This window comes from Diceros bicornis, chromosome 38 (genome assembly GCF_020826845.1).
Source record: "Diceros bicornis minor isolate mBicDic1 chromosome 38, mDicBic1.mat.cur, whole genome shotgun sequence".
Taxonomy (NCBI): domain Eukaryota; kingdom Metazoa; phylum Chordata; class Mammalia; order Perissodactyla; family Rhinocerotidae; genus Diceros; species Diceros bicornis.
The window spans coordinates 716,527-743,769 of record NC_080777.1 but is presented as its reverse complement, the minus strand read 5'-3'; the positions used below and the strand labels follow the sequence as shown (position 1 = coordinate 743,769).

The 27,243-nt window shown below is 43.2% G+C and overlaps 1 protein-coding gene across 1 annotated transcript in view; it reads left to right on the top strand.

Moving 5' to 3' along the window:
* The window catches only part of DESI2 (desumoylating isopeptidase 2), a 47,999-nt gene extending 36,567 nt beyond the window's left edge, over nucleotides 1–11,432 (top strand). The window contains exon 5 of the mRNA XM_058533519.1: nucleotides 9,736–11,432. Coding sequence (XP_058389502.1) covers nucleotides 9,736–9,969 — 234 coding nt within the window. The 3' untranslated portion in view covers nucleotides 9,970–11,432. The remainder of the gene's footprint in view (nucleotides 1–9,735) is intronic.
* Nucleotides 11,433–27,243: the final 15,811 nt, after the last annotated feature.

The window sequence follows — 27,243 nt, the reverse complement described above, 5'->3', positions numbered from 1 at the left end:
TGGCTTAAACAATGAGGAAACGTTTTATCTCACAAAACAGGAAGTCCAGAGTAAGGCATGCTCCGTGTCGGAATGGTCAGTGTCTCAGCAGTGTGTGTCGTCAGCCCCCGAAAGTCTTCTCATCTCTGAGCTGCCATCCTTAGGATGTTGCCTGTGCCCTCAGGCCAGCTCCTTTTATGGTTTTCTGGTAGCTGCAACAATTTTATGCACCGTATCCGGATACAACAACATCTGGAGGAAGAAAAAAAGTCCGTCTCTCTCTTTGGTTCTCTCTGAGGAACAGGGAGACTTTTTCCAGAACCTCTCAACCTTTCCAAAAGCAGGCCATGTTTCATGGCCAGAATTGGGTCAAATGCCCATTTCTTTTTTTTTTTTTTAAGAAGTTAGCAAAATTCCTTTTTTTTTTTTTTCTGCTGGGAAAGATTCACCCTGAGCTAATGTCTGTTCCAATCTTCCTCTGTTTTTTTTTTTTTCCTCTCCAAAGCCCCAGTACATAGTTGTATATTGTAGTTGTAAGTCCTTCTAGTTATACTGCATGAGCTGCTGCCATAGCATGGCTACTACACACCCAGGAACCGAACGCAGGCCGCCAAAGTGGAGCATGCTGAACTCTATCCACTAGGTCATCAGGACTGGCTCCAAATGCCCATTTCTAAACCAGTCACTAGCAAGTGGAGTGGCATTACCATTACTAAATGCCGCTGGTCTAAATTCCTTTTTTTATTTTTTTTAAAGATTTTATTTATTTATTTTTCCCTCCAAAGCCCTAGTAGATAGTTGTATGTCATAGTTGCACATCCTTCTAGTTGCTGTATGTGGGACGCAACCTCAGCATGGCCGGAGAAGCGGTGCTCGCCCGGGATCTGAACCCGGGCTGCCAGCAGCGGAGCGCGCGCACTTAACCACTAAGCCACAGGGCCGGCCCTAAATACCTTTTGTAAATTAATATTTTTAGTGAAAAATTCAGAACATGTATAAAAGTAGAGAGAACAGTATAATGAGCCCTCCATATATGTATCACTTAGCTTCAAAAATCATCAATTCATGATTGTCTTGTTTTGGCCAGTCTTGGATTGGCCAGTCTTGTTTCATCCGTAAGCACCCATTCCAGAATGCCACTCTCAGCCCTAGATTACTTTTGAAACTAATCCCAGATATCATTTCATTTCAATTGTAAATATTTTACTTTGTAGCTCTAAAGATAAGGATTCTTTTTTAACATAACTGCAATACGTTATCACACCTAAAAAAATGAACTTTCATTCCTTAGTATTATCCAAATATACAATGTTGAAATTTCCTTGTCATAATTTTTTAACAATTTGTTTGAATTGGGATTTAAATAAAGCCCAAACGCCTTGTCACGCAGGGGTACAGTCCACATAGGAAAGGCAAGATAGATGCTTGATTCTTTCCCTGTACTTAACAGTCTTCAGAAATGAATGGTTTCTTGTGCTGTGCAGAAGAGGGAACATAGCCGACCTGGACTGCTGTCCTTGGAAAGGCCTGCTTCAAGGTGGGCCCCTGGCTGGCATCTGGGAACTTGCATTTCCGGAAGATTCCCACGATTCCCAGAACTTATAATAGGGGCTCATTGTGCCTACCCTGTTTGTTCACACAGTTTGGTTTGTGCTGAACATCTGCTTTCCTTCTGGGAATCTGGAACTTTGGTACGTTCCAGGCAGAGAGTGCCCACGTGACCAGCCCCCAACAGAAATCTTGAGCACGGAGTCTGTGACGAGCTTTCCTAGTAGACGGCGTTTCACACGTGTTGCAGCTCCTTGCTGGGGGAATGAAGCGAGTCTTGTGTGACCCCACTGGGAGAAGACCCTTGAAAGCTTGCTCCTGGTTTCCTCTAGACTCTACCCGCTGGCCTTATCCCCTGCTGATTTTGTGTTATTATCTTTTGCTATAATAAGTCACAGCCATGAGTATGACCATGTGCTGACTCACTGAGCTGGGGCTGACAGACTGTTGGAGAGAAGAAAGGGTGAAGGGCTGGGGGTGGCGGTCCCTGGGTGCCCAGGTGGCTGGGGAGCTGTCCACGATAAGAGAGAGCAGTTGAGCTGCTGCTGTGAGAGGTGGAGAGGTACCCATGGATTAGAGAGTGAGCGGTCAGCTCCAGGACGCTGGCTGGCTGGAGCCCTGGCCAGTCTGGCCATGTGGTGAAGTACAGGACAAGAAGTGCGGCCCCATGACACCTTCGGCTTCTGTGCTCTCCTCCGGGTAGGAAGAGACAGGCCCCAGAATTCTCCGCAATGAACTTGGGGTGAGCCCAAAATGCTCACCGTTGGCGTGGCTGTCGCCTCCAGGTGGAGGACAACTGGTTAATCAGTTCCCAGGGCTGGAGCCAAGTAAAGAGCGGGCAGTGGGGGCCTCCGTCTGTCTTCAGCCTCGCCACTGCGGGGGCACTCCCCGTTCCAGCTAGGATCGCCCCCCACGGCTGTCATGATAGACCTGTATGTGCTCAGTTTACTGCTTGGAGTCTGAGTAAATTGGCAATGAGGAAAGAGAGGGGAAATTTCTGATGGCTTTGTGTTGTATGGTTATTGCAGCTATGGAATAGAAATTGATACCAAATGTTTTATGCTTGTAATCGACACAGGGATCACCTCAATCGGAATGCTGCAAAGAAAAAGTGTTAAGGGGACATAACTTCCTTGCTTTTTGCTGCCATGGGGTGGATGGAAATTTAAATCCTTCAAATATTAAAAGAAAATGTCTCCATAACTGATGATTTTTACTATGGTTTTTGCCTATTGCAGCCTCTTGAGAAAGGGAGACAACGTAAAAAAGAGAGACAATCTCAAGATGGAAATGTACTTTTAAAGTTTTAAAAAGCAGTTTTTAGTTGCTAATGAGCTCTTGTAAAATCAGATGTCTGACCCGTAGAGGCTGATGATTTTTTAGCCTGATGTGCATATTTTTGAGTGGGTCTCAGAAAGGGCTTAGGAAAGCCTCGCATGTCACGTGAACTTAGAAACCTGGCTCTCTGGCCCTGCAGTATCTCGGCTTTACTGCTGCCAAAGAAAAGCCCTGGGCTTTTTTTGAAATCATGAGTTCACGATTCCTGTTGCTTGGACTTGACTCCTAAGCTAAAACCTGACACTGTCTGCCACCCTGCTCTGTCTCCACCTCAGCACGAGCTGGGCTCAGGTGAAAGCAGGTGTGGGCTCAGGGAGCAGGCTTCTTCTTGGGGACCAGTGCAGATGTGGGACAGTACGTGTGGGGCCCTAAACTGAACACGTGGATGTTGACTGAACCGGCTGGGTCACTTGCAGGTGTCCACAGGAGAGGGCTCTTTCTGCACTGGAACCATCTGAATGAAGCTGCTGATGAGCTCTGTATTTCTAATGCAGGGACTGAGTGCACTCCTAACGGTGGTTTTCGCGGAAATCAGTGAGTTGAGGGAAAGCACATCACTAGGACTTGGCCCCTCTGCCTGCTCCCAACAGGTCCTGCTCTCGACCCCTCTCGGGACAAGGAGTGCAGTTCACTTAAGGGCTTTCTGGACTGGTTTGCAGCAGTGGACTCAGAGAGCCCAGCTCTCCTTCTCCCACCCTCTCCTGCTGCACACACCTGGGTAAGGCAGTTGGATGACTAAGTGCAGCTGTCCCCAGGAACAGAATGCTCTTCTCTAGGCTATTCACTAGATAAATGATCAGGATAAAGGGGTTGGCGGCTAGATAAACCCATTTTGAAATTTTGTGAAAATTCAGGATTTAATCCTGACCAATTCCTAACATGCTATGTGATTCCCAACAGTTATGTGTCATTTAACAACAGGGATACGTTCTGAGAAGTGTGTCGTGTGGCGATTTTGTCATTGTGTGAACATCACACAGAGCACTTGCACAAACCTGGATGGTGTAGCCCACTACACACCGAGGCTGTATGACACTGTCCTATGGGACCACCGTCGTGTATGTGGTCCATCGTTGACCAAAACGTCATCATGCGATGCGTGCCTGTGCTGCCTCTGTCCTCTTCCTGAAGAAGGACTTCGCACTCTGCCTCTGAGCCCCTGCAGGCCCTTTGAATTCAGCAGGACTGTGAGCACACTGACGGTGCTGACCAAGAGACAGCGGAGGGTGGCCCGGCTCCTGCACTGTCCACACAGATCGCACACAGATGTCTTCCCACTGATGAGGCTGATGGCCTAGGGTCAGGGCCAGACAGAGCTGTTGACAACTAACTGCCTTCCACCGGTCCCTCTGAAACCAAGATTCAACTCATTTTTCAGACTAGCTGGGAAACCCTAGAGCAGGAAGCCCTGTCCTAGTCCATTCAGGCTGCTGTCACAAAATGCCATAGACTGCGTGGCTTAGAAATAATAAAAATTTTTCTCCAATTCTGGAGGCTGGAGAGACCGAGATCAAGGCACTGGCAGATGTTGGTGTCTGGTGAGGTCTGCTCCTAGTTCACAGGCCATCTTCTTGCTGTGTCCTCACGTGGCGGAAGGGGTGGGGAGCGCTCAGACCTCTTTTATAAAGGCACTAATCCCATTCATGAGGGCTCAACCCTCAAGACCTAATCACCTTCCCAAGGCCCCACCTCCTAACACCATCACATTAGGAGTTAGGGTTTCAACATTAATTTTGAGGGGACACAGTACTCACACTGGGAAAAGCACACTGGGGGCCCTTTTCACTTATACTGCCTAATGTGTGCCCTGCTTGGGGTGCCCCAACATTGTAAACTTAGTTTCCAAGGTACCGCATGTGCCTTCTGGGATCTGACTACTTTTGGGTGCACCCTGACCATCAGTGACACTGCCTCAGCCCTGAAGACCTCTCAGGTCAACTTCAGTTTACCGGCTGGAGTTGTGCTGTGCCTCAACTGATGCCTCAGGGCAGATGAAGAAGGTTTCATAGCAAAACTTGAGCAAAACTCCTGACTGTCTAAAATAAACCTTGATGGTGAATGGGATTTGTGTTAACTGGTTAAGTCCAGGAGCCCTAAAGAGTATAACAGATCAGTATCTCAGGTTGGTCTCGCTGCTGCATGGGATCCTTTGATAATTTTTGCTGTAACAACAGCTTGGCCAAGGGAGTAAACTGTGCAAAAAAATGTTAACAAAACAGGTCTGAGGCTGCTGCTGACAAGGTTGGCCTGGGATGGCATCTGAGAACTTGATTTTACGGGAGGGTTCCCGCCATTCCCAGCAAGGGCAAGCGTGGCTCACTGTGCCTGACCTGTTTGTACAAACAGTGTGGTTTGTGCTGAGTACCCACTTAGGCTCTGGGAATCAGACTTATGGTACCTGCAAAGGAGAGGGTACCTGCGTGGCCAGGCCCAAATACAAAGCCTGGACACTGGCTCTGTAACGAGCTTCTCTAGAGGACATTTCACATGTGTTGTCACGGCTTTTCCTGGGGTGGTTAAGTGTATCCTGTGTGGCTCCACTGGGAGAGGGCTTTGGAGAGCCTGTGCCTGGCTGGACTTGGCCCCATGCACCTTTTCCCGGCTGACTTTGTTTTGTGTCCCTTCTCTGTAATGGATCATGGCTGTGAATACACCTGTGCCCCTGACACACTTACCTAGCATTCTCCAGAGCTAGCCAGTTTTTTAAAATTTAGTATCATTATGGATTTCCCCTCCTCCACAGATTTAAAAATATTTGCTGTGTTTCAGTTCAGTGCAGTTACTGTTCTCATCCCATCTTTGGTTGGTGGGTGCTTCAAGTTGGCTCCTGAGTCTTTCGATATGGTCCTAATAATCTTTGATAGCCTTTTTGTTTTTTGGTATGACAGAATATTCCAGGCTTATCTATATATTTCCTGCTTCAGAACTTTTTTTTATCTAATAGGAAATATTTAGAAATCTTAATCTGGGCATTAGGGTTGCTCATTGCTACTGAACTGGTGATAATTTTCTGGATTTTTTTTTCAAATGGACAGAGCTAGGATTTTTTTTACAGGTTCATAGTGATATTTCTACTTCAAACTCAGTCTATAGGATTTTTACTTAACCTCATCAATAGTGTATCTATATTTTCTCTGTCCTGGGTATAAAATCCCAATTCTCAACAACAACATAATTACTCATTTGTTTTATCCCTCTATACCTAAAACAGCCTTAGAATAATAATGTCACTACTACAACCAACAATATGATCACTGGGAAGTTGAAGTTTTTTTTACAGTTCTTTCTGTCTTTAGAGTATGGCTCAGTAGAGATAACAGTCAGTGTTTTGCAGTTAATTGGATTAATTTCTTTCTGTGTGGTTATGCCACCAACTCAATACACAGTTAGGGTCCTTTCTTTCATTCATCCTTTTTTTTTTTGGTTGGGCCAGGCTGCTTTTTTGTTTAATTTAATTTTGTGTTATATAAAATCTTTCCATGGTTCCAAACTCAAATCTAAAAAAACCAAAATGTATTCATAAACATCTAACTTCTAAATGTCCACTGCCTTCTACCCTCCTTCTTTGGCCTCTAGAACTGTAAGAGAAAAAAAATGAGTTGTTTAAGCCACTAAGTTTCTGGTGATTTGTTAAAGCAGCCATAACAAGCCATACAGATGTTGGTACCTGAAAGTGGGATGCTGCTAGAACAGATACCTAACAATGTGGAAGTATTTGGAATTAGGTGCTAGATGAAGGTGGGGGCACTTTTGAGGAGTTTGATGGAAAAAACCTCGATTACCTTGAACAGACTGTTAATAGAAACACAGGTATTAAAGGTGCTCTGGCGAAGGCTCAGGAGGAAGCGAGGAACACGTTGTTGGAAACGGGGGTAGGGAGTCTTCGTCATATGCTAGCAGAGAGCTCAGCTGAATCTTATCCTGCAGTTATGCGGAAAGCAGAACCTAAGCAATAAAGTTGGATATTTAGCTGAGGAGATTCCCAAGCAAAGTCTTAAGAAATGGCCTGGTTTCTTCTTGGTGCTTATAGTAAAACATGAGAAGAAAGATAAATTGAGGGAATAACTATTCAACGAAAAAGGAATCAGCACTTGATGATTTTGGAATTTCTCAGCCTTCCAGATTGCAAAAGATGCTCAGATTAGGGGCTTTACTGTTAGGAAAGTGTACTGTGGAGAGAAGGCCCAGGGTGTGACTGGATAACTTTTTGCTGCTGCTGAAGAGATTAAATATGAAGAGACTCATTGATCCTCTCAACCATCTCAGCAGAAACCAGGAGTAGGGATGAGATTTTTCAGGAAATATCTGTGGAGGAACCTCTTGTCTAATAGAGTGAATCCTATGACATACACAGGAGATGCACAACATTTTTGAGGATGTTACATTAGCAGAAACACAGCTTGGACTGAAGAGGACAGAGGGAGGACAAAATGAAGGAAGGCTGTTGGATTCCAAAAATTCTACAGGCAGGAGAAAAAGGATAACCTGAAGGGCCCAGAAGGCAGAACTGAGAGCCACAGAAGATTGTTCCCAGACCTTGAAACCTGATGGAGGTTGCCCAGTCAGATTTCAAAATTGCTTGAGACTAGTGAATCCTTTCTTCCTTCCATGTTCTCCCTTTTGGAACGGGAACGTCTGTAACTTACTCTGTGCCTGTCTACCGGTATATCTTAGGAGCATCCTCTACACACTTTCTCTACTTTGCTTTTTACACTTAATATATCCTGGAGTTCATTCTGTAGCAGTATATAGAGATATTCCTCAATTCTTTTCACAGCTGAATAATCCTCGTCATGTGGATGTACCAAAATGTATTCAACCAATTTCCTATTGATGACATTTGGGTTATGTTTAGTCTTTTGCTGTTTACAAAAAGTGCTGTAATGAATAACTCTGTGCATACCTCTTTTCATATTTTTGTCAATGTGTCTCTGGGATAGTAAGTTGAGGCTTAAATGCAAAAATAATTTTGCTACATGAACCAAATATTTTTTGACCATTACCCACAGTAATAAATATATTTTACATCATGACCTAGTCTATACACACATGTACACATAACTAAAACATGTCATAATTATGCTATTATCTACAATCTATTTTGTTTTAAAAATTCACGTTACAACCCTGAATGACCTACTAATGGATCTTGACTCAAAGTTTAAAAGACGGCTTGATCGAGGATCAGCACATTTTCTCTGAAAGGGCCATATAGTAAATATTTTAGGCTTGTGGATTGTTCATGGACTCGTCTCTGCCTCTGCCATTGTAGCCCAAGAACCATAGGCAATAAATAAATGAATGGGCATGGCTGTGTTGTAATAAAATTTTATCTACAAAAACAGGTGGCTGTGGTTTACAGAACTCTGTCTTAGGCTAGTCAAGCCATACCCCCAGGGATTGGGGTGAAGTTGGTTCCCTTGAAGCACATGGATATTTAGAGGGAGGCAAATTACTGAGTAAAATCAGTTACATTAATCTAAATATTCCTAGTCATCACTTCTGTGGTTGCCCTTCAAATATGCAGATATCCCTAAATATGTCTTGGATGTAAAGTGTAAAGGAACACTTACTGGCATGTGTTTTTCAGAGTAGGCAGCTGGGCGTAGTTTCATGTTAGGTCGCTGAGCTTCCCCAGATCTAGCTCATGTACACGTTCTTCAGATGTCTTTAAGTACCGTCTACCTCTCTCTGCTCCCAACCTGGTTAATCAAAAATGATCAAAACATGCCATTTTCCCTCAAGTGAGACCATCTCACTTGCCCTTTAGTTAAGACAGAGACGTAGTATTTAAAGTCAGTGTAGCCATTAAGACTTACGGCTAAAGCTTTAGGGAGAAAATTTATGTTGCTTAATTATAGGTGCCAGCTTGTCTACGTATTAGCTGATTTTTGGACATAAGATACTGTGGAACCTCTTCCAAAGTCATCAGCTACGATAAGAGAGATGGTGCTTCAGATCACGTGATGGTGATCTTTGCCATGATGGAGGCAGAAGCGCCAACGGGACAGTGGAGCTGGACTCAGTGAAGCCCAGTGTTGTCTGCAGAGGGGAAGGAGGGTAGTAAAGAGTCAAGTTGTGTTAAAGGCCCAGTTCTTACTCTGAAATAGTAAGAGGGTACAGAGTCGGGGGGGCGGGCTCAGGGGTCCTATGGACCGGATGAGGATGGGAGGTGGGCGAATAGCTGCAGCCCATCATCAGCTGGGAGGGATTCCTCCCGGCCCCCGTTTCTCCGTCTGCTGCCCCGGTGGCGTCTTCACACTGAAGCGCTGCAGCTCCCAGGCCTTGTTCTGATCACGGCCCCGTCTGCCCCGGTCACAGAGCCAGGTCTGCCTCTGGAGGATGCTTCTCTGCACCAGCATGAGCTCCTTGGGAAGAGAGGGTCAAGAACAGAAGTAAAGGGGTAGAAGGCAGCCCTGGGACAGTGGAGTGGTAGAGACTGGGGGGAGCAGGAGAGAGTCTGAAGAAGGAGGGTTCACAGATGGCAGAATGAGATGGGCTGCTTCAGCGGCCTGCACTTTCGTTACTCTGAGAATATCCTGTACTAACAAGAGTCTTCCCCTGTGTTGTTCAGAGTACTTTTACATGTGTCCCAAGGCACTTGAGAGGATCAAAGAAGAAATGAGCCAAAGGGAATTAGCTTGATTTTACACATGTGAAAAGTAAGCAGGTTGACAAGTTTCCTCAGAAAGGAAGGAATGGAGCTGACATAGGGCCCCAGGCTCCTGAGTCAGGGAGCTGCTTGTGTCAAAGGCTTGGATGCAGGGGCTTCTCCCAGCCTCCCCCTCGCTCCCCCGCCCTCTACTCCTTGGCGGTGGACCAATCACCTTAACCTCTCTTACCTAATGCAAAACTCTTCCTCCTCTGCAGATCCTCTGTGGGAAAGAGATTCCTCGCTGGATCAATCGGCTGGCCTACTTCAGCTCCTGCATCCCCTTCCTGCAGAGTTGCCTCCCGAAGGAGTGGCTCACTCCCGCAGCCCTGCAGTCGAGCGTCAGCCAGGAACTCCAGGACGAACTGGAGGAGGCGGAGGACGCCGCCGCGTCCGCTCCCGTGGCGGGCACTGCGGCAGGCCCCCGGCCCGGGCGCCACACTAAACTATAACTGGCTCCAAAGGCACACGTTCAGAACTGTCTCCGACAGCTGAATATCCCGAGAGAGAAGTAGAAGAGAAGCGTCCTCTGGCTATTTTGTATGCAACGATGGCTCTCCCCCAAATCCCAGTTCTTCAGCTCAGGATTATATTTGTAATCAAAAACATCACTTAGGAGGGAGAACTTTGTGTGAAGCTGCCCTCTTTTTTACCCACTTGTAAATTTGGATTTACTTCTGTTTTATACCAGCTCTGTTAAGTTATGTTTACAGTATTTTGTATCGCTGTTTACAAATCTCCCATGGACTCCTGCCACCGTGAAAGAAGAAAATCTTCATGTCTTCAAAGGAGGCGGGTAATCTTTGTACACTTGCGACAGTTGCCAGAGCTGTGGCACGAATAGGCACACACAGGTACTCACGGTTCCAGTCACCGTCGCTGCTGGCGAGTTGTCCTCTGGATGGGTTGTGGTTCACGTTTTGGCCTCGAGGTGCAGCATGGTGAAGGAGCACACAGCCCTTGGGCTTGGGGCCGTGGTCTGCATGGGAGGCAGCCGAGCCTGGGCTTCCTTCCTCCGCGCACTCCCTCGCCTCCGAGGAGCACGTCTCCGAGGTCCCGAGAGCGGTTCCCTTCGTCCCTGACATCCGTCCTCCTGGGCAGGGTGGTACATTCTTGTGTCTGTCTGGTTTTGATGCCTCTGATTCTGTAACTGAGATGTTTCTCGTTAGAGATATTCTTGCTAGTAACTGACGAGTGTTTTTGCACACGTGTTGGGGAGCTTCAGTTTTATTTTAATACATGTTGATATCCTCCCTGCACAGGGTTCTGTTGACGGGGTGGGATATTCTACGTGGTAGCCTTCTGAGTAGCAGTGTGAGTTGACATTCAACTGCTTTTAACTATTCAGGCTGCCTTTTATACTACACCTTGAAAACTAGAGTCTAAAGGAACACTCTCCAAAAAGGCAATTCTTTGATATTTCAGACATTTTATGTACCACATCAGGAAGAGTGTGTTCGAGTTTGTTAGTTTGTTCTGGGAGTAGTTTCACCTCACAATAGAAAGTGTAGTCTCATTGACTTCCTGTTGAAAGACCATATTTGTGTGTCTTAAAATTCATCTTTTTCTGTTCTCTCGAATGTATGTCTCTTACATACATGCTCTAAGAATGAAATTGTCACCACAGATAAGTCCTCACTGGCGAGGAATCTGTCGGCTCAAGTCTACTCCCAGTTGACCCTTGGATGTAAGAGCCAAGTCATTACATGTCAAATTCACTTTTTCTGCCTTAAGAATGAATGTCCTACGTAAAATATTGGATGCAGTGTATAAATTGTCCAAGGCAGTGACTTCAGCTTTATATATATTGTTAGTTTTAAAGTCGTTTACTTTTATTTAAACTTCTAGATTGGACTGTTTGCTATTGCTCTTTGTAAAGATACATATCTTTCAGTAAACTACATTTTTAACTTTTGCATAAGCTGATTTGATTCATTTTATCAACATAAGCACACCCTGTTCATAGGGAAAATAAACCTTGGGTTGTAAGCATTGACCTGAGGAAAATGAAGCCACTTACCTAATTGATGCTTTTGACTGTTCTGTTTCTGGAGAGGAAAGCCTTTCAGATGATTCTCAGTTCTTTAGGGGGCAGAGCACTTGTGACAGTTGTGACAGAAAGAAGAAAGGAGTATATGATCTTTATGAAAAGTTAACTTTCTTCAGGTCTAAAAATGATTTAGAATACAAGACTAAGACTCAAGTAGTGAATTTGTTCACTAAAAGAAGAGTCCTATCACCAAAACCCAGCTTAGTGAAAAGTGTTTGATGCAGTTCACTTGGGATTTTTTTTAATAATGTGGGGGATTACCACTTTTCCTAATCCATTGAAACACACATGATTTAAATCTGGGTTACCGACACACTAAAGGAGCGCCGTTAGTTAACTTCTGGTGAAAAGCCAGGAACATCCATCTGTGCTTATCCAGAATCCTCAGCACACAGAGGATTTCATTGTTATTTGTTGTATTTACTTTCGTCTGCAGCATTTGGAGTTTAAAAATAGTGTAAAGGGCCCTAGAGGAAATAAGTAGTGGCCTAAGGCCAATTGTCGCGCTAACAGTCAGCAGATAAAATTCTGGGCATGACATTGCTTGCATCTGATTGCACCTGAGGTTGAGAAATAAATGTGCTTTAGAAAATCTCATTTAATTCAGTTCTTTCTCTACATTTCAAAATTGAGAATGGATTTTAATTAACTAGCATTTAACCAGCCTTTTCTTGCCCTTGGAGGAAAAGAATCTTCTTCTCAACCTGATCTCTGTTAAGAAAAATCTTTTATCAAAAATCTGGTCTTTGAAATACATGTGCTGTGATGAAGCCGATACTCTCTTTGTAGTTGTAACCAAGGGGGTGTATTTCTCCTAGTGGGCTGGACAGTCATGCAGTGTGGAGGGTCAGAAGCTGCCGATTTCTACTGTTTGTTTTCAGTGCCCTTGATGTTTTTTTCAACCGTAAGAAAGGGGCATCAGCTTTGGAAAGTGTGGCCTGTGGAATTGTGGAAGGCGGTGATGCAGTAGTCGAGAGAGCCTCCACTGGACGCCTGAGACCCGCCAGCGATTGCTCTGACCCACAGCAATAGCGCACTTACCTTCACCAGCATTTGCACGGAGCGGGGAGTTCTGGGTTCAGCCAGGTGACAGCACTGTGTGCGTGAGGAGACTGAGCACTACAGGCACTGCAGGACTGTCTCCACGGCTTCTTTCCCTCACAAAACGGGTAGAAACGCGTTCACTGCTTCAGGGTTCGAATCTGTGTCTTCTTACGGCTCCATTTCTGTAAGATACTCTGTAATTGTGACACAGGCTCTATTTTGTTTCGGTGACTAAGTTGACACGACTTGGGTTTTGTTCAGCAAGCTGGCATGCTGCCCTTGTCCCCCTCCTCAGCATGGTCTTAGAGTGCAGCTCAGTTACCAGGCTCCGTTGTCTGCTCCGTACACATACGTCTTCATGGTTTGAAAGGTGTTACAGCTGTTACAGGATCTTCATGAACCTGAAGATGATTCCTTGTGAAGTTGAATGCAAATGTACTGTCATTCATAGTGTTTATATAAAAAATACCAGGAATCTTCACTTTTGCTACCTTGATATAGCATTGGGCTACCATGTTAACATTGAAATACATCAATTTATTAAAAAAAATACTTTTGTAAGAAACGTTTTATAGTGCTTTCTGACCTGCAGGAGACTGCAGCTGTTATGTATTGGTGTTGGGGGTGGGAGCCCAGTATTCCTCTGTGTTCATATGCACGTTGACTCACATGCTCTCCTCTTGAGCCCAAGTCTGCGGGACAGCTCCTTAGCTGCCAAAGAGCATAACCACACCCCTCACAGGCAGTGGATGACAGCCCTGCTCTTGGGAAAGGGAGGCAGGGCTGGGGAGGGAGAAGATGCCGTCTCTTCCACACCTGGGAGTGCAGAGACGAGACCCGCAGAGGAGTAGCCCCCACCGTGAGCACTAGCACACACTGCCCCATCTCACCCTACAAGCAGCACTACAACAAACATGTGCCTCTGGTTAGCAGACCCTTCCCCCTTCTCCATTGGCCTTTCTGTACCTAGCCAAGGAATATTTCCCCCTACTAAGTCAAAAACTTCTCTTGAAGTAACTATTGTTAAATAAATAATGGCAATCTGGTGGTCTGTCAATGCCTGTCCACTCTGCTAAGGAGGAAGGATCTACACCTCATTTGTCCTCACTCGAGGCCAGGAACCAAAGGGGAGCTTCCCCCCGTCTAAACAGGTTCCTAATAGTCTATAACAAGTTGGTCACAGACTCAGAGCTGGAAAAGCAACTGGTCTTGCCTGTAAAAAAGATGACAGATATACTGAGGGACAACAGTCATCTTTTCCATTATCATCTGCTCCTAAAGTTCTCACCCAGATTTTGATATTTTAAGTTTGCAGAAGTCTGTGCTAATCAAGTTGAGTGGCTTCCTGCTCTGCTTTCCAGGAGGTACATTAGAGGCAGGCGGCTACTTATTTCCTTATGGGTTCTGAACCCAGAGAATTGCTCAGCCCTCTCAAACCCGTCCCTGTGATCCTTTCCCCAAAAGGAAAATCCTCCCGGAGTAGTCGTACCTGGACCCTACACTGGCAAGTGTGAAGTTTCCTGGTTAAGGCCAAGGGGCCAGCTAAAGAAAGAAGGGCCTCCTCTCAACTCGATCCAGGAGGCGCCAGGCGGGCAGCTGTCCTCCGCAGCCCTGGCTGGACTGGGAGGGAGGGTTTCCTGGGCCCAGTCAAGAATGGACCACTCCCATGCCATCTACCTGGAGCTGCTCCCTGACCCCTGACCCCTGACCTGGGAGCAGTTGCCAGTTTGACCAAACACTCCTGCCACTTATTGGGCCTCACTCAGGGAAGCCGCGGGCTGCCAGGCTGTTTCCTTCACACCCCCGACGCCCACTGATGGGTGGGATTTAGTGCCCGGCAACTTCCGGGCGCCTCTGAAGCTGCAGCCACGCAGAGGGAGCCGCTGCCCACAGGCTGTCCTCGCAGCCTTGCAGACAGGCAGAGCCCGGAATGAGGTCAGCAAAGTCAGTAAGCCAGACTCCTCCAGGGAGGGAGTCGGGCCCGCTCTGCCCGCTCTGCCCGAGAAAAGGCATCGGCGTTGGACAGGGCAGTGAGACACAAGCTAGATAAGGAAGAGCAACTCGCTTCACCCAGGACCCTCAGTCTAGGAGGCAGGTGATCCTCCACCCAAAAAGGAACTGAGGTTTTCAGTTCACAAAACCGGAGTGAGAAAGACGGCCGGACCCAGGGCTTCCAGAAGCGCCTGAACAAAGAGAGGACGATGCGCCTTCCTCCCTGCTGCCAGGAGCAGAGTGGGCGCTTCAGAGATGCGCTAGCGATGCCCCTGGCAGGCACTTGCTAATCCACGGGAAGCCAGTGTCCCCGCAGATATGAAAAGGTGGTCACCTTAAGTCTGGGAAGACGGTGGGGTTTGTGGATGAGACAGAGGAAAGGGACATGCTCTCGCTGAAGCCTGCTGTGTCCACAGCTCCTCGGGCTGTGCTGGGTCCCTTACTCGCATTATTTCATCAATTATCACAGCAGCCCATGACATTCGTCCTGCTTCACACAGACAACTGAGCGGTTCAGTTATCAGCCCAAGGCCACACATGCCACAGGAAAAGCCCGTATTTGAACCCAGCCAATTGCAAAGCTGCTCCTCTCCCTTCAGACATAAGCTTTTCTGAAATGGAGAACCCCTCACCCACCCCAGACCTGCTGAATCAGAATCAGCGTCTTAGCAAATCCCTGGGGCTTTAGGGTACATAAAGTTGGAGAAGCACTGCTCTGTTCCACAGGACTCAATTCCGTGCGGTTCAAACCTGCTCTGCCTGTAGAAATGAGAGTTTCCTAGATGAAGTAACTGTCGGGCAGCCTGGACACGTGAGTGTCTGAAGGACCTGGGAGTTGACTCCCCTCCAAAATTCAGTAGAGGTGTGATCCGAGTTCCTAAATGTTTCCTGGGTTTGACTGAATCCGTATAAACTACCCTCTGGAGTTGGTACCCGGAGTGGTAACCCGGAAGCCCATGCTCCATGCACTAAGGATTCTGGACTGTCGTTTGGACTGATCACTTACCTTCCTGTGCCAGACCTCCAGGGCTACCCCTCCCTGGGGCCAGCCCTGTTCACGTGCTTCAGTCCATCCCCAGTCCTCAGGCCCAGCTGCTCTGAGCGCCCCCCTCCGGCCAGCCTCCTATTCGTCCTTCCTGGCCTCCCTTCCCGTGTGCCCTCTGGATCTCCCAGGCTGTGACAGGCAAATGCCCCCATAGCCTCTTGGCTTTATCTGAAACCCGCTGTTCCCTGAGGGTGCTCTCCCTCAGGGTGTGTGCCCTCCGGATCCCATTGCTGCTTCCAAATAATTCCCCCTCTTTCCTTCCAAACCTGCAGCCGCACCGAAGCCATGCTGTGCACTCCTACCCGCTGCCCCCTCACTGCCTGCTGTCTCCCTCTTCACCCTTCTCCTGCCATCATTCTCAGTGACTTCGAGCTCGCACGGATGACCCGCCCACCATCCTGGCCCAGTGCTTTTCAACTGGGGCTCCGTTGCCATTTGCGGTGGGACAATCCCTTGAGCCAGACAGTCCTGCCCATTACAAGATATGTGGCATCTCTACTCTCTGTCCAGTAATGACCAGCGTTTTACCCCTCCGCAGTCATTGCCACATCAAATGTCCCCACATATTTTGCCCCCAGGGGTAGACAGTCGTGTCCTAGGCTGAGAACCACTGTCAGTTTCAGTCTCTTGATCGCCTCTCTTCCTCCTTACACTCAGACCTCAGACTTGTCATCACCAGTCACTGAACTGCTCACGTCTTCATTTCAAGCGTCTCTGACCGCAACTTAACTTCCCAGCTCACCCGAGGACCGCGCACTGCAACAAGTCTGACTTATCAAGATCCCAAATCCATTAAATCCAGAGTTGTTTCACTAATAACACTCCCTCCCCATCTTCATTTTTCTTCTCACCCAACCTAGATTCCATGGTCAATAAATAAATCCATTCCTTCTCAGGATCCTCGACTTCTGTGCCCCTTTCTGCCTCCATCATCTTGGCCTGTTCCGACCCAGACCTCTCGGCCTGCGCCTGATCAGCTGGCTATTGCTGGAGCAAAATCACTAGCTGAGCTGACTGGTTGTATCTTACGGTTCCTGTCCATCAGCCTCACAGGGCATTCAGCACCACAGCACGGGTTACTGTAGTTCCCAAGAGTCCGCTTTCCCGCTCTACTGGGTACACTTCACACCTGCTCTCCTCAAATCTCCCCTGTTCCCCACACACGTTTCAGCTGAGAATCTCACTTGATCTCGGCAGCTGACCTCTGTATTAGGGGGAAAAAACCCCAGTTCTCCCTCCTACTGTGTGTCTCCTTTACTTTCACACAGAACTCTTCACTTCTGACACTGCTGGGCACCAAATGTGTGGGGGTTTTCCCTACACCAGGCAGTTCTCCCCAACAACAGCTGGGTGTGCTACAATTCAACTCAATTCTGACACCATCTACCTGGACAGAGCATCAGATCCTCCAGGTTAAGGGATCAGTCCCACAAGTCTGCCCCCCTACTTCAGATGCCAATTGCAAGTAGTAGGTCCCCAGGTTCCCCACAACTTCTGTCCCACTTGGCTACAAATCAGAGGTTCCACGACCCCTTCGTCAGGTTAGATTATTTGCTAGAGCAGCTCACAGAACTCAGAGAAACACATTACCAGCTTATTAAAGGATATGATAAAGGATATAGATGAATAGCCAGGTGAAGAGACACATAGGGTGAAGTCTGGGAGGGTCCCGAGCACAGGATCTTCTGTCCCCATGGCGCTGGGGTGTGCCACCCTCCCAGAACACCGATGTGTTCAGCCACCTGGAAGCTCTCCAAACCCCCCACTACTGGGATTTTATAGAGGCTTCATCACATAAGCATGATCAAGCATTAATTCCATTTCCAGCCCTGCTCCCCTCTCTGGAGGATAAGGGATAGGGCTGAAAATTCCAAGCTTCTAATCAGGGCTTGGTGTTTCTGATGACCAGCCCCCACCCAGGAGCCCACCCAGAAGCCCACCCAGGAGCCCACCCAGAGATGCCGCATTAGAACAAAAGATCCTCCTGGTGCTCTTGTCACTTAGGAATTTATCAGGATTTCAGGAGCTCTGTGTCAGGGAAGGGGTCAAAGTCCAAATATTAGAACAAGAGATACTCTTATCACTCAGGAAATCACACGTGTTTTAGGAGCTCTGTGCCAGGAACAGGGGACAGAGACCAATATATGTATTTTCTATTATCTCAGAACCTCCACTCTCCCAATTTACAAACTCACCTGAATTTGTACCCAGAGTCACTGTCCCTGTTACAATGGGGAGAGGTCCCTGTGTTTTCAAAGGCCAACCCCTCCCTTGTCACTGGGTCCCACCCTCTCTCAAGGACTTGCCCCAACATTATTCCTTCTCTCCCTGGCGACATCATTGCCCTTTCTCCACTGGATCATTCCTGTCAGCGTGAAACACGTCCCACTGTTTCTCAGCGAAAACAAAAACCAAGAACAGACAAACGTCCCTTGACTCCTTGGTCTATAGCAGGCAACATCTCTGTTTCTCTCCACAGCAAAAGGTGGTGCGCCTTCATGTCCAGTGCACTCTTCTGGACAACATCTTTATTGTGAAATATGTATATCTATATATATATGAAAGAATACATAGGATGTATATACACAGTTTAAATAATAATAATAATAATAAAGAATAATGAACACCTCCCTGCACCCACCACCCAGCATAAAAAACAGACTGTGAGGGCCGGCCCCATGGCTTAGTGGTTAAGTGCACGCGCTCCGCTACTGGCGGCCCGGGTTCGGATCCCGGGCGCGCACTGACGCACCGCTTCTTGGGCCATGCTGAGGCCGCGTCCCACATACAGCAACTAGAAGGATGTGCAGCTATGACATACAACTATCTACTGGGGCTTTGGGGGAAAAATAAATAAATAAAAATTTTTTTAAAAAACGGACTGTGAGCAGGCCCTGAGAAACGCCATCTAGCTCCCCAGTGGCTTCTTCTTCCCTCCCCTGCAGAGACAACCCATATCCTGAACTCTGTGTTAATCATGCCTTTGCTTTTTGGTTTTAACACCAACATATGCATCCCTAGACAATATATTATTTGGTTTTGCCTATTTTTAAACTTTATATAAATGGAACTACAGTGTATATGTTCTCCTATGATTTTTTTAAATTCTATATTTTTTAATTCATGCATATTAATGTGTGCAGTTATAGTTCATTCATTTTCACTGCTGTATAGTATTCCGTTATGTAAATATACCATAATTTTATTTATGTATTCTAATTTTAATAAACATTTGGGTTATTTTCAGTTTATTGCTTTTATGAGCAATACTTCTATGAATATTATAATGCATATCTCCTGCTGCAGATGTAAAGATTTCTCTAGGGGAAATTGCTATGTTGTAGGAAATTGCTTGTTCAACTTTATTAATATAGAAAAAACAACGTGCTCTTCATATTATACTTTTATTAAATAAAATCCTATTCAGCCCTCTCTCCATCTGCTAATAAAACAGAGCTCCTCAAGCTAGTTATTTTCTTACAATGTCATAAAATGAAATTTCAGAGCCTGGCCTTGAAAAATATTATTTCTTTATTAACTCAAGGAGTCAAAGAGATGAGAAACGTGCCCTACTCCCACGCTGCCACTAGGAAGGTAACACTCAACATCACAAAAGTAGTTCCAAGAACCCAGTTGATTTGGTTGAGAATTTTCAACAAATGTGTCCTGTTCCCCTGTACAAAGTGGACACACGAATATCCATCACTATTTGCAGCTCTGTGTGAGCAGCAGGGTCTTGTTAGGCTCCTACGACTTTAGAAATGGTTGCCACGTCCTGTGAAAATTACCTCCAAAGAAAACCTATATCTGGCTGCTTGTCTCACCTGATCATTGGCTCACAATTAAATGCTGTGAATGACATTTCAGTATTCCTAAAGATACTTGAAGACTTCTTACAGGTCAGAAGAGGGTCGTGGCACCTTTCTCTCACGGGCACGATGGAAAAGTCAAAGCCCCTGCCAGATAGATTATTTAACAAATCACCTGAAAGTCCCTGTATCATCTTGTCAACACTGGGTGCTCAAAACTGTTCACCAAAGTGTCTGTGACACTCTCCACTCCGCCAGCAGAAGATTCGTGTTCCCGTTCCTCCGCTCCCTTGCCGATACTTGATATGGACCAACTCCGTACTGTTTGCCAAGCTGGTCACATAAATCGGAATCGGGCTGTGCTTTTGATTTACATTTTCCTGATTGTAAATATGACTGAAAATCTTTACATGTTTCTGGGCCATTTAAGTTTCCTTTTCTGTGAAATGTCCATTCTATTTTTGCCTATTTTTCTATTAGGTTATTCATCTTTTTCTTACTGATTTCTAGGAGATATTTACATATTCTGGCTACTATTCTTTGACAATTCCATGTACTACACATACATTCTCCCAGTTTGAGACTTGTCTTTTCACTGTCTTTAAGGTATGTTTTGAAAAACAGAAGTTCGTTTTAAAGTAGTCAAAAATATCAGTATCTTTCTCAATAGTAAATATTTTTTGTATCTTAAGAAATCCCTCTCTCCCTAAATTGTAAAGCTATTCTCCTACACTTTTTTCTAAATATTTTAATGTTTAAATATTTTATTTTATTTCATTTTAACTATTTTAATATTTAATCCAACCTGAATTGATTTTATGTGTGTGTGAGGTAGGGATCCAATCTAATTTTTTTTCGTGTAGATGAACTATGTGCCCTAACGGGATATCCTGAATAGTCTGTCCTTTACCCACTCATCTCCAGCTCCTATTTTCCCTTAGTCAGGTTTCCATATACCCTTGAATCTACTTCTGAGCTCTCTCTAGGTCCATTGGTCTATTTACTATCTCCAGACCAATGATACACCATCTTAATTAATAAGACTTTATAATAAGTCTCATTATATGGTAAAGCAAGTCCATCCTACTTCCTTGGTTATTCTTGACCCTTTACTCCTCCATGAAATTTTAGAATCAGCTTTTCACGTTACGTGCACACACACACACACACACACACACACACACATCTTATTGGAATTGCATTGAATTTATACATCAATCTGTAAAGAACCAACATCTCTAGCATACTGAGTCTTTACCCAAGAACATGATATATCAGTCCCTCAGTATTGACCTTTACTGTCCTTCAATAATGTTCTATAGTTTTCTCCACAAAGGGCTTTCATATATTTTGTTAGATTTATCCCTAGGTTCCTTATATTTTTTGTTGCTAGTGTAAATGATATCTTTTATTTCTTTATTATATTTTCTGACCCATTGTTCCTCATATGTAAAAATGCAGTTGACTTCTCTCATTTTTTAGAAAATCAATAGACTTTATTTTTTAAAGCAGATTTAGGTTTACAGGAAAATTGAGCAGGTAGCACAAAGAGTTCCCATATACCACCTCTCACACACACACTTTCCCCTGTTATTAACATCTTGCCTTAGTGTGGCACATTTGTGAATTGATGAATCAATTAATGCGTTATTATTAACTAAAGTCCATTTACATTAGGGTTCACTCCTTGTGCTATACAGTTCTACAGGTTTTGTCAAAGGCATAATATCATGTATCCACCATGACAGTATCATACAGAATGATTTTACAGCCCTGAAAATCTCATGTGCTCCCCTTGTTCATCCTCCCACCCCCTAACCCCTGGGAACCACGGATGGTTTTACTGTCTCTATCATTTTGCCTTTATGGAACGTCATATAGTTGGAATCACACAATATGTAGCCTTTTCAAATTGGCTTCTTTCACTTAGCAATGTGCATTTAAGGTTCCTCTGTGTCTTCACAATCTGATAGCTCACTTCTTTTTATCACTGCATAATATCCACTGTATGGATGTACCACAGTTTGTTTATCCATACGCCTTTTGAAGGAGATTTTGATTGCTCCCAAATTTTGTCAATTATGAATAAAGCTGTTATAGACATCCACGTGCAGGTTTTTACGTGGACATAGGTTTTCAACTCCTTTGGGTTCACACCAACGAGCACAATTGCTGGATCATATGATAAGACTGTGTTTAATTTTGTAAGAAATTGCCAAACTGTCTTTCAAAGTGGCTGTACCATTCTGCATTGCCACCAACAATGAATGAGAGCTTCTGTTGCTCCACATCCTCACCAGCACTTGGTGTTGTCAGTGTTTTGGATTTGGGCCATTCTAATAAGTGTGTGGTGGTATCTCATTGCTGTCTTAATTTGCAATTCCCTAATGACATATGATAGCGAGCATCCCTTCCTATGCTTATTTGCCATCTGTGTATCTTATTTGATGAGATATCTGTTCAGATCTTTTGCCCACTTTTTAATTGGGCTATTTGTTTCTTATTGTTGAGTTTTAAGAGTTCTTTGTATATTTTGGAGAACAGTCCTTTAGCAGATACATGTTTTGCAAATATTTTCTCCTGTCTGTGGCTGCAATTGGTTTTTATAGATAGAATTTTTATCCAACAATCTTACAAAACTCTCTTGTTAGTTTGAGTTATATATCTGAGATTCTTTGACGGTTTCTACATAGACAGCTCTATCATCTGCAGATAATGACAATTCTGTTTCTTCCTTTCAAATCCATATAACTTTTTAAATTTACGTTTTTATTTTGTTTATTTATATCTATGCTTTTGGCTAAGACCTCCCAAACAATGTTGGCTTGATCTTAGAGAGAAGTTGTCAGCATTTCAAGTTTTGCTTCATGTATTTTTAAGCTCTGTTTTTGGGTGCCTACACATTTAGAATTATGTTCTTGATGAATTGATCACTTTATTATCATGAAAATTTCCTACATCCCTGGTTATATTCCTTGCTCTGAAGGCTACTTTGTCTGGTATTAATATAGCCACACCAACTTTCTCATGATTAGTGTTTTTTATCTTTTTCCATCCTCTTATTTTAATCTTTATGTGTCATAAAGTGGGTTTTTTAATATACAGCATGTAATTGAATCTTTCATTTTTATCCCAGTTTGACAATCTCTGCCTTTTAATTGGCGTTCTTAGACATTTGCATTGAATGCAGTTATCAATATGGTTGGGTCTAAATCTACAACTAGCTATTTTTTTTCCTGTTTGTCTCATATTTTCTTTATTCCTTTATTCCCTTTTCCTGCCTTCTTTTGGATTAATTTAGTATATTTTAGTATTCCATTTTATCTACTTTATTAGCTATATGTCTTTGTCTTGTAAGATAATTTTTCTTGGACAGTTTTAGATTTGTATATCTTTGGTGTTTTTTTGTTTTTAGTGATTGCTCGTGGTTTACGATATGTTTCTGTGACTATACTTCATGTATTAGAACCTTACAACGGTATACTTCAATTTCCTCTCTCCCATTCTTTGTGTGATTGTTGACATACATTTGAGTTCTATATACGTTATAAACCACACAAACTTTGTCATTCTTTTTGCTTTACATAGTCAATTATCTTTTAAAGAAATTTTTAAATGATAAAAAGTAGTTTTTATATCTACCCACATATTTACCATTTCCAGTGTTCTTTATTCCTTTGCATAGATCCAAGTTTTCACCTGGCATCATTTTCCTTTCACTTGAAGAATTTCCTTTAACATTTCTGGTGGTACAGTGGTTTTCTTGTAGTTTTCAAAATTTTGACAATTTTCAGCCGTCTCCTCTCCTTCTGAAACTCCAAGTACTCATATGTGAGAATGTTTTGATTTTGTCTTAAGGCTTACTGATGCTCTGTTCATTTTTCTTCCAGTCTATTTTTCTCTGTGTGTTTTAGGGTTTCTATTACAGAAACACATAGTTTCTATTACTGTGTGTTGACATTGGCTGATATTTTATTCTGCATAATCCGGTATAAATCCCATTTAGTGAATTTTTCATTTAGGAAATTATATTTTTTTAATCTCTAGAAATCTTTCATTTCTCTTCTCATTCGGTTCATGCTTTCCTTTAAATCTTTGAACATATTTATGATAATCATCTTAAAGTCCTTATTTGCTAATTCTGTCATATCTTTCATTTCTGGGTCTGTTTTTATTCTCTGGTTTTTCTTCTCATCATGGGTCACATTTTTCTTCTTACTGGCTTGTATAATCATTTTTGATTGGATGCTATATATTTCAAATGTTACATTGCTGAGTATCTAGATTTTAAAAGATGTTGAGTTTTCTGCTGGCAATTAAATTACTTGCAGATCAGCTTGATCCTTCAAGTCTTGCTTGTAAGCTTTGTTACGGCAAGTTGATAGTAGCGTTTGCTCTGGGGATGGTTTAGCCTTGCTGTTAAGGTGTGACCCCAGGTGCTTAACAACACCTTCCTAGTCTGACTGGTCAGGGCTTGAACATCTCTCTGTCCTGTGGAGCTCTGGGAATTGTTCAGCTTAAAGCAGCCAGGTCATTCTTTGCCTTGACTCATGGAGTTTCACCCTACTCCTTTATAGCTTAATATTCAGCAAAGTCTGAAGGGGCCTCTTTCTCTATGTAACTCTCTCCCCTCTCGAACTCTGCCCTGCAACTTCCAGAATCTTCTGCCTTCCTGAAGTCTGATCTCTTTTCTCAGCTTGGTGACTTGTGCTCTGCTTGGGACCCTGTGGTCCAGAAGGTGCCTCCAGGCAAAAAGCCAAGGCAATTGTAGGGTTCACCTCACTGGTTTCTGTTCCCCTCTCTCAGGGGTCACAGTTCTGTACTGCCTGTTGTTAGGTGTCTGAAAACAGTTGTTTCACAAATTATGTTTTTAGTTGTTTACAACAGGAGAGCAAGTTGGGACTATATTAGTCCACAATGGCCAGAATCAGAAGTCTCTTTTAATTTCTTAATATGATGAATTACATTAATTTATTTTCTAAATAATTGATTTTCAACTTATATTCCTTGCATACCTGGCCTAAACTCAACTTCCAACTTGGTCATAATATCTTTTTAACATATTGCTAGATTTAGGATAGACAGACAGACAGACAAGTACACAGGTAGATAGATGCGTAAGTAGATAAATAAATATACTAGGTTCTGAGTGAAATCGGCCGGTAATTTTCCTTTCTTGGAATGTCCTTGTCTGAGTGGATTCGAACTTGAGCTGGCCTTATAAAATGAGTTAGGAAGAGTTTCTTCTGTTCTCTAGAAGAGTCTGTGCATGAGTGGAATGATGTGCTCCTTAAATGTTTGTAGAACTAAGCTGTCAATACGACTGGACATGATTTCTTGGTGGGAATATTTGTAACTATTGATTCAATTTCATTAATAATTGTAAGATTCAATTGTTTCTCAAGTCTATTTTTTGTAAGTTATATTTTTGTAGGAATTTATCCATTTTATCATTTTTTTTCAAATATAGTGCATAAAATTGTTCATAATATTCTTTTTTTATTTTTGGAGCCTTATTAGCCTTTTATTATTCCTTTCTTTTTTTTTTTTATTTTTTTGTTTATTGCAGTAACATTGGTTTATAACATTGTAAAAATTTCAGGTGTACATCATTGTACTTCTATTTCTGCATAGATTACATCATGTTCACCACCCAAATACTAATTACAACCCATCACCACACACATGTACCGAATTATCCCTTTCACCCTCCTCCCTCCCCCCTTCCCCTCTGGTAACCACCAATCCGATCTCTGTCCCTATGTGTTTGTTTATTGTTGTTATTATCTACTACTTAATGAAGGAAATCATACGGTATTTGACCTTCTCCCTCTGACTTATTTCACTTTGCATTATACACTCAATGTCCATCCATGATGTCACAAATGGCTGGATTTCATCGTTTCTTATGGCTGAGTAGTATTCCATTGTGTATATATACCACATCTTCTTTATCCATTCGTCCCTTGATGGGCACTTAGGTTGCTTCCAAGTCTTGGCTATTGTGAATAACGCTGCAATGAACACATGGGTGCATGTACCTCTGCAAATTGGTGTTTTCAAGTTCTTTGGATAAATACCCAGCAGTGGGATAGCTGGATCATATGGTAGTTCTATCCTTGATTTTTTGAGGAATCTCCGTACTGTTTTCCATAGTGGCTGCACCAGTTTGCACTCCCACCAGAAGTGTACGAGAGTTCCCTTCTCTCCACATCCTCTCCAACACATGTTGTTTCCTGTCTTGTCAATCATAGCCATTCTGACGGGCGTCAGGTGATATCTCATTGTAGTTTTCATTTGCATTTCCCTGATAGTTAATGATTTTGAACATCTCTTCATGTGTCTGTTGGCCATCTGTATATCTTCTTTGGAGAAATGTCTGTTTAGGTCTTTTGACCATTTTTTAATTGGGTTGGTAGTTTTTTTGTTGGTAAGATGCATGAGTTCTTTATATATTTTGGAGATTAAGCCCTTATCAGAAGTATGGTTGGCAAATATCTTCTCCCAATTGTTAGGTTGTCTTTTCGTTTTGTTGATGGTTTCCTTTGCTGTGCAGAAGCTTTTTAGTTTGATGTAGTCCCATTTGTTTATTTTTTCTATTGTTTCTCTTGCCCGGTCAGACGTGGTGTTTGAGAAGATGTTGCTAAGACTGATGTCGAAGAGCGTACTGCCTATGTTTTCTTCTAGCAGTTTCACAGTTTCAGGTCTTACATTCAAGTCTTTAATCCATTTGGAGTTAATTTTTGTGTATGGTGTAAGGTAAGGGTCTACTTTCATTTTTTTGCATATGGCTATCCAGTTTTCCCAACACCATTTGTTGAAGAGACTTTCTTTTCCCCATTGTATGTTCTTGGCATTCATAATATTCTTTTGTTATCATTTTAATTTCTGCTAGATATGTAGTTGTGTCCTCTTTTTTATTACTAATATTGTTTCTTTTTTCTCTGTCAAAATCTCTCTGGTTTTCTTTCAGTTCTGCCAGAGTTTGGTTTGTCTTTCTTACTAGGTTTTATATTTTTTCAAATGATTAACTTTGGTTTTATTTGTACTCTCTTAGATGATTACTTTCTCCAGCATTAATTTCTGCTTTTGTTTTTTTATTTCCTTTTCTTCTGCTTTCTTTTTGTTTATTATGTTATTCTTTGTTTTTCATGAATTTCAGCTTCTTTCAAAATTCAGAATCTTGGTTTCTAATTTAAACCATACAGTTCCCTCGACATATTGCATCCCTTAAGTTCTGTTACATAGTAGTGATATTGTTTAGTTCAGAATAGTTTCTAATTTTCAATATGATTTATTCTTTAACCCACAAGTTGTTTAGAATTATGTTCATTAACTTTCAAACTTATGAGGATTTTCTAATTATCTTTTATTTATTTTCCATTTAATTGCATTGTTGACCATATACTAATTCTTTGAATATTGTTAAGGTTTAATAGCCTAGCACACGGCCAGTTTTCTTAAGTGTTCCATGAACATGTATTCACCAACTGTTGGGTACATTTTTCCCTGTGTTAATTGTGCTGTTCAAATCTGCTATAACCTTACTGAATTTTTTCACCTATTTGATCAATTATTAGAAGAGAGATGTTTAAAGTCCCTCACTATGATGGTAGTTTTCTCAATTTCTCCTTGTATTTCTACTAGATTTTGCTTTATATATTTCGAAACAGTATTATTAACACATGCATATTTATAATTGTTATATCTTTCTGATTGAAATAAATCTTTTGTCAATATGTAGAGACCCTGCTTATTTCTTGTAAAACGTCTTTACCTTAAAGTC